Source organism: Lotus japonicus, chromosome 5 (genome assembly GCF_012489685.1).
Source record: "Lotus japonicus ecotype B-129 chromosome 5, LjGifu_v1.2".
In the NCBI taxonomy this organism is placed as follows: Eukaryota; Viridiplantae; Streptophyta; class Magnoliopsida; order Fabales; family Fabaceae; genus Lotus; species Lotus japonicus.
Genome location: NC_080045.1, coordinates 67,977,858 through 67,986,170, shown reverse-complemented (window position 1 = coordinate 67,986,170; position 8,313 = coordinate 67,977,858). Strand labels below are relative to the sequence as shown.

Here is an 8,313-nt window from a genome sequence, read left to right as displayed (position 1 = left end):
AAGAAGAGGTTGACACTTGTCATCTAATGAAGGGGGTTTGGTAAGAGTAAGTCATGGAATGCCAAGTGTTCTAAGTGGGTCTCACAATGTTATTCTTTTCTATAGTATATAGATGATTAGAAATATACACTCAATATTTCACATGATTTTTTTAAAAAAAAATATTGAGTGTTGGGTTAAAATATATACTATTAACTTAAATAACGAAATTAAATCAAATAAGGCAAATAAATTAAATAATAAAATTAAATTAAATGAGAAATATTGATTTTTTATTTTTTCATTTTGAGAAAGAAAATGCGTTTACTCAACTTTAATTTTTCCTTCTAATCATACTCACCAAATTTTGACAATGTCAAATTTGGAATATTTTCAAAAAATGGTAGTGTTTTTAATGTCATACTAAGGTATAAAACTTTTTTTAAAAAAATTTGACACATTGATTTTCCTTAGTGAAGCTCTGATGTAGATTTTTTTTTGATTTTTTTTTTAACCTGAAACAAATAATAGTGAGATTTGTAGGTGAATCTTTGTTTTTTTTATTGGGAAAACTAATCATAGGTGAATTTGAGTATAAGAAAAAAATATTTGTATAAAATTAGAAAATAGATATGGTATGTAATTATGATATAGTAGCTGTCAAAAAAATTATGATACTACATCTCTTAGGCTGTGCCGGATTAATATGATTTAAATACGGTTAATATTTATTTTTTTGAACGGAAAAACAGAGAGGTCAAATAAATGATTTTCATTGGTAAACCTTTGCAGTAAAAAGTAAAGGCAAACTAATTCATAAGGGAGAAAAAAAAAACGAAACTATAAATTTCTAGCCTATCTTGCTTTAATTTAGAAAGGATTAATTCATAAGGGAGATTTGATTTTAAAAATCAATTATTAATGAAATATATAATGATCATTAAATGAGTTGTCAATGATGGACCTTAAAACAAAAGTCCAAGAAAAATGAGTTTCAATGAGGTGGTCTGAATGAAGAAGAGGTTGACACTTGTCATCTAATGAAGGGGGTTTGGTGAGAGTAAGTCATGGAATGCCAAGTGTTCTAAGTGAGTCTCACAATGTTATTCTTTTCTATAGTATATAGATAGATGGTAGACAAAGAAAGAGTGGGGTGCTGATGAATACACAAAGAGGATTGTTTGGAGTATTTTCCCCAAACCTAAATAACCGATTCTCCTGGCAACCCTTTCAAAATCGTGGCTATTAATTATTAAAAAAAATGTTGCACGGAACCATATAACTTTTGCAAGAACTTAGTGTATTTGTTTTTCTGTTGAAGGACCCCCAAATGTCCCTTTATCCAGAAATTACATGCTTCTCGATGCAAACTATGGAACACATGCAAATTACAAATCAAACGCACACTATGGAAATAATCATGGAGGCCCAAGGAGAGTCGCCTGTACACCTGCTATCTTTCCAAAGCATTGTGTTGATGTATCTAAGATCATTCCCCAATTGTTTTGAACAGCTTACTGATTTAAACTTCAGGACTGGATGACGGGTCTTCGTTATAACCCCAAAGTTTCTTCAACTCCCCTCTTATGCATCCCAATATCACAGCAACTCCTGTGGATTTAAATATGAGAGGGCATGACACAAGCTAAAATGATAAGGAACCATTGATCCGTTAATGTAATCCAAATCACAAAACTAGTTACCTAGTGTACATGGAACAAGGTAGAGCAGGGCAGGTTGTCCATGACCGTTCATCATATATAGCCCCAAATATGTGAAGCAGAGGCCTGAAACAGGAAACCATCCTCTGAGGAAGGACCTTAAGAAATGATATCTTTAAATCTAAAACAATTTCAACTAAATGACTAATCAAGATGCAAAAGGCCATAAATTGACCCAAGACATTGTGGATACTGTTAACACAAGTAGCATAGTTCAACATACACATCATCTAGCACGGACTAGACATCATGAATATCTGCTTCAGTTCTTAAGCAGTGGGTTATTGCATATTCAAGCGTTAGGTTAATAGAATAAGGCTGTTCTTAGCAACTCTAATCAACCAATGGTTAGAATTAAATTTATACTACAAGGAAACGAATGAAACTCATTTTCAGACAATTTTTCCTCTGCTAGGAGGGAAATTAACATTGAAAAGTTCTCGTTTAAGGTTTCACATAAGTAATGAAAAGAGACAGATCCTGACTGAGTGCCCTTTAATCACTGATTAAAGAAACAAAAGTACAAACTATTTAATGAAAATGAAAGCAAATATTATAATGAAAAGAAAAATAATTTAATGTATTTATTTCAAGTAAGAGTATTTAATATACTGTATCAAATGCTTCTAAAACACGCATAGCAAAAACCCTTGAAATAATTATGAGTGCAACAAACACACTCTTTTGAACACTTTCTCCTACACACATCATGTGATAGATTTATTTTTTTGAAAAGTCAACACATTTTGTCTCACTTTTTAAAAAATGTGTTGACTTTTCAAGAAATAAACCAATCACATAAAGTGTGCTAGAGAAAGTGCTCAAAAGAGTGTGTTACTAGCATTTCTCAATATTTATTAATCATTCTGAATTTCAAGGAAGCGCAAAGTAATTAATACCTAGAACAGATAATTTGAAACAAACCAAAACATCTAAAATGACAACTATTTCGAAACTGAGGAAGTAGTTATCAATACACATATTGCAAAAGAACTTACCGATGCCATAGCCAATTACCAAGTAAAGAAAATAACCGTTTAAGACCCCCTTGTCGTTATCTTTGTCGAATCTGAGAAAAGCCATAACACATACATCAAAAACTAAATATGTCAAACGCACACTATGGAGTTCATCAGAGTTTTAAAGGACAATTTTATGCTATAGCTAGGAAACCACAACTTTGAGCTAAAACCTTTTCAAGGCTATAAATATGAGTCTTATATAATCCTCGCTCAATGAGAACGCGAGTTTTACACTTATTTAGCCCTCAATTCATTCCTAACCAATATGAGGTTTCATCATTGATACTTTACAAAATCTTGAGGCAATAAGTACATGGATCATAGTCCTCACTTAATCCACTCCTAACCAATATAAGAATTCATCACTCAAACTTGAATTATTCTATCTCTCAAGTGTGAGTTCCAACATTGGTAAGCTCCCCCTCAAGTAGAAGCATTTAGTGGGGGTGACATCACATCTTAGACCCAAAACCTTAAGGCAATAAGTATATAGGTCTTACATTTATATAGTCCACACTCAAGTAACTCATTCCTAAGCCCTAAACCAATCTGGAGAGGCAGTGGTTTTCTTGCTCCTCTTGGCCTCTTCTAGACGTTAAAAAAGACTCACAAGCTTTGCTGAGACGTGCTTTTATATTTTGTTCTGATTTGCATTGATCCTTTTCTTAGGTACTTAATTATTTTCTCTTCACTTTTCTAAACTAATATTTCTCCTTTCATCTCTTATCTCCCAAAAATAAACTAACAGCAGCACCTTCTTCACAGCATTGCACATCCTACTGTGGTGTCAGGTCTTGTAATATCAACTATCAATGTCAGTGGCACATAGAAAACTAGTGTTGTATGTTAGAGAAATCAAAACTTGGTATCATCATTTATTTTCACGTTGTCATGGACAAGAGCATAGCATTTCCATGCTCACAGAGCAAGCAAATATAACAGCTAACATTCAATCCAATTACTTTAACTCACTCCATAGAACATTCATTTTCATTTTTCCCTGACTTAGGAATTTTTTTAAGGTGAAACAAATTTAAAGACAAAACAAATGTGTGCTGCATGAAAAGAATTAGATATTTTTAGACTTTATCCTCTGTTCCAGCTAGATACTGCTATCCCAACCATAGCCCCCTTTTATATTGCATGCACATTTCCATGTACAATAGAGACATGGAAGAAAAGTTCACATTGTCATTTTTATTATCATTATCACTGACACATGTAAAAACATTCAGAGCATTACTGGCCGGGTACTCAATTTCATGAAAGATATTTGTCAAAACTCAAACTAGTGCATCTATTTCATATGCTCAGTCACAAGTGAAGTAACTTAAACCAAGTAGTAGATCTCCCAGTTCTATAGATATTAAGGCAAAGAAAAATTACCCAGTAATGAAGCTTTAAAATCAAAAGGAAAGTATTTACCAAACTAAAAATATGGAAAGGTCCCATGCTTATCATTACAAATATGCATTGAATTTTATTCTATTCAAAGCTATTAGTGCATTTATTTTCAACTTTATAAATCTTCCATTTATCTAAGTTGTTACTAAACAAGGAATTCAATACCTACGAGTAAAGGAAACAAGTAAACCAGGAAAGAGAATATCTCCAAATCCAATCATATCATAGCCACCCCAAGGATCAGAAGGACGGGGAAATCTCAAAAGCATAGGAATTGCTTCACCACCAGCCTTGTCACCGCGAGCAACCTAGAACAGAAAACCCGCAATTATAGACACCTTTTTTCTTAGGTCTAATAAATAACTTCTGTCAGAGAGAGAAAACACAAGGCACATTTAGAAAGAAATATAAGAAGTTCGACTCAGCAACGGTAATGAAAAAGAAAAAGAAATAATCTAGGTATTTATAAAAAAGATGAATGAGTGACAAATACTAAATGAATTTTGTGACAAGAGAACCAAAACAAAAGAAATAAAAAATATTAGAAAGGAAATGAACAGTATGAGTTGGGGTATATGATTTGAGAATTATATTTGAGATCCAAACTGCAATGAACTAATACTATCAAAAGATAAGACTTACCGTGATCATTACACTCTTTTGGAATATCACTGGAGATATGAATACCCAAAATATATCATATACAAATGCACAACAAAGGAGTACAGTTGCAACCTAGGATATCAAATGCATAAACCAATTATCAGAAAAGTTATGATAAATATCGAAACAGAATAAGTAAAGGAACAATTATTATAAACAAAAGGAACCCATTCAGGTAACCTTAATATTAGGCAATCGAGCCAATTGCAAGACTGTTATCATCAAACAGATGCCCTGTCAAGAAGTAAAGTCATATTTCAAGGGAATCACATCAATAGAAGATTAATTAAACAGCTAATCAGCCATGAATAATAAGAAATAATTGAGACAATAAACTGCTTTTCAGTAAAATGCTGCAGAAGCTCTATATGGAATCAAACAAAATAGCAGTTTTGTCCTTGACAATGCACGGTCCATACGATTGTGTGTATATCAGTATATGTGTAGATAAGTGGGTGCAGTTAAATGCATGCAAAAGCTTAATGAACACAGGCAGACCTAGAACTAGAAAGCAGTGAAACTTCTGCCTTTACTCCTAAAACCAATGTCCCGTGTTCATCTAAGCTCCTCAAATCAGAATTAGTATTCAATGACAACTTTCCAGAAAAGAGACTGAACCTTATATAGTAAGCATCATGAACAACACTTTGGAACGTTTGCCTCACTGTTCTAAAGCTTTAATTAAGAAACTGCAATGATAATCAAAAGACCTACTGCACAGGTACTAGAAACTGAAACTTACAAGAACATCTTGGCCAAACCATGAAAATGATCCCTTCCGAGTAGCAGCCCATATTACGGCAAATGCCAAACAAAATATTAACACAGCTAGTGAGAAAACAGAAACCTCTCCAAACAAAGGAAAATTCACTGTCTTCTGACCACAATTTGGACATTTTCTGCTCATATATTTGAAAAATAAATGAGAATTGAGATATTTGACACATAACATGAAGAAAGAACACTAGTTTCATTTTTTATTAGAAGAAATAAGACACTTATTGTACCTTAAAGTGAGGCCTACAATACAATTGTGCATCCCCTGAAAGTGAAAGCACACTTCAATTAATGGAAAGAGGAATTTAAAGCAATTAAGAAAAACCAAAACCCAAATGCCTGTCATCAGTTTACATGTATCAAGGTTTCAAATAGATCAGCTTACAAGTTAGAAAAAAAAATAGAATAAGTACGGTCTGATGTGATTTTAATAAAGGTGGAAAAGTAAATCCAGGGGCCAGACAAAATATCCTTCAAGTGAAAATAAAAAATGATACAACAGGAAACAGACTCAAGAAGTAGTGAAGTTTTCCAATCTCTGTGAATGTCAAACAGCAATATTCAAGCACGAGCGAATAAACAGGTTTATACAATGGAAGTAAATCTGGATGGGTCCATTGCCTGCATAAAAGCCTGGTTTGGCTATGTGCGAACTTATGGAGGAGACTGCTTGAGACTTTTCTACTTCCTTTTAATCTTGCTTTGTTCACCTATTTATTACCTCAGATGTCACTCACCACTGGCCTTATCACAATTAGATGTGTTTTTTATGGTTGTTTGCTGGCACGTGTGGAGCCATTGCCTGGTTGTATTGCAGAAGGAGAGTTTTGAATAGAAGGCAAATCAGTTATGGGTTAAAGCAGTTTCCAAATAATTGGATTGAGCATGTATAGTCTTAGACTTAGATGCGGACTTTAACTTACTGGTGAGTAGTTATGAGTTATGACATCCCATTTCTATCAGTAATCTTGTGTGGATTATATTATTTTAGTTGTGTATGTTTATGATAGTGATTGTGCTGATATTTGTTCTCTTAGGAGTAAAATTCATTAAAACTAGCTACCTTACCTCAACACCGCCAATGCAGAAAAGTATAATGAGCACCCAAATAAACCAAGATGACATGAAGAAGAACAGTAGCACAAGGAAAGTGGATGCCGTAATGACAAAGATGATGGCACCCTTTACATCTATGTTGATAATTTCATTATCAGAATCATCTTTCACTGTTTCATCCCTGGAAGATCCCTATCAAAAGACAAGAAACTTAACATGTATAAACTAATTTGCATATGAAGATGTATTAAAAAATGAACTAAAATTTCAGTAAACAAAATGAACAGAAGAAGACTTGCTCCATAGCACCATTCTAACTTGTAATAGTTAACTGACTGAAATGCTCAGCAGCTAATTAAAAAAAAGTAAATAAGAACAGATTTAAGCATGTATGATAAAGTTGAAGACAGGTATAGGTTGCACCTTAGGAGAATCAAAATGATCAGGAGCAGCAGTTATATCTGACCATAGTGAAGCGCATATAACTGTTCCAACAGCCATGAACCACAAAAATGCAACTGAGAAGTCTACAACTGGGCGTGTTGGAGCATATAGCAAAACTTGCACTCTCGTTCCAGACTTGAAAAAATTGTTGAAAGCTTCTCCCGCTGACTTTGTTATCATGACAACTGGAATTGAAATATTTTCCCTAGTGGTGTTGGAGCACTCCATCTCAAATAAATCTTCTGACTCATTTATCATGATCATGGCAGTAGCACCTCCTGACTGCACGGATGCAGCTTTAGCTGTGAAGTCACAAGTACCCCGTTGACAAAGAGCAACTGATCCTGATAACTGGAAAAATAGAATAAGGTGGTTATTTTGATAAATAAGATAAGACATAGTAATAGTATTTATTTATTTATTGTGTTAATGTATTTATTTATTTATTTATTTATTTATACCTTTGAAGTTGAAGGGGAACAGCAGTCTGTAGGATTAGGAAAAAGGGCAGGAGCGGTGACAGTTTGGTCGGGTTTCTGAGGCAAATAAGAGCCAAATGTTGCAGACATGGCATTGAACATGTCACCTTCCTTGCCATCAACCCAGTTCTTGACCTTGACCTGAAGGAATTCAAAATGAAAATGCAATTCAAGTTCCACAGAATAGAATAGAATAGAATCCATGATCAATATACTATCATTCATTCACATTTCAAAAATAAATTACCAATTGCACGGTGTGATTGCAGGAATCATCCTCGGCGGCCGCGGCAAACGCGAGGAAGAGAAGGACGACGGCCGCCAAGTGTGGAGAATGCAATATCATTTTGGGTGGGATGATTGATTGTTTGATTGTTTGTTTGTTTGTTTGAGGTCTGACAATGAGAATGGCCTCTCCCTCCCTCGCATAAACGGGAAAATCGTTTCTGGTTTCACTATTTATTTATTTATTTATTCCAAATTACTCTTCTCACCCTCCCATTCCCATTCCCATTCCCATTCCCATTCCCATTCCCAACCAACCATTTCGATCCTCTTCTATTTTACAAACCAGACCGCTCAGGCCATTGCTTCACAATTTAAAAATATATATTTGGATCAATTTTAACTCCATGTTTATCAATTATTTATATTCTATTTTTATATTCACTATTTTATTCAAATAATGTAAACAAAGAACCTCCAAAAGACACCTTATGAAAAAAGGAAACAAACTTGAGATTCACACATTCATTCTTTTTGTCCTGA

At 33.8% G+C, this 8,313-nt stretch overlaps 1 protein-coding gene across 2 annotated transcripts; it reads right to left on the bottom strand.

The window, feature by feature from the left end:
* Nucleotides 1-1,113: 1,113 nt before the first annotated feature.
* Nucleotides 1,114-8,039, bottom strand: LOC130721336 (signal peptide peptidase-like 3). Of its 2 annotated transcripts, none has more exons than XM_057572113.1 (12): nt 7,793-8,030; nt 7,528-7,686; nt 7,046-7,417; nt 6,635-6,814; nt 5,797-5,831; nt 5,532-5,688; nt 4,970-5,023; nt 4,769-4,861; nt 4,292-4,434; nt 2,699-2,769; nt 1,683-1,766; nt 1,114-1,590 (listed from the first exon to the last, which is right to left on the bottom strand). In XM_057572113.1, the coding sequence occupies exons 1-12, from the start codon at nt 7,889-7,891 to the stop codon at nt 1,502-1,504; spliced, it is 1,536 nt and encodes a 511-aa protein (XP_057428096.1). In that variant the 5' UTR covers nt 7,892-8,030; the 3' UTR covers nt 1,114-1,501. The 2 variants fall into 2 exon arrangements, 1 of the variants encoding a protein (XP_057428096.1); XR_009013409.1 differs by having other exon boundaries at nt 1,535-1,590; nt 4,296-4,434; nt 7,793-8,039.
* Between the last annotated feature and the right edge of the window lie 274 nt (nt 8,040-8,313).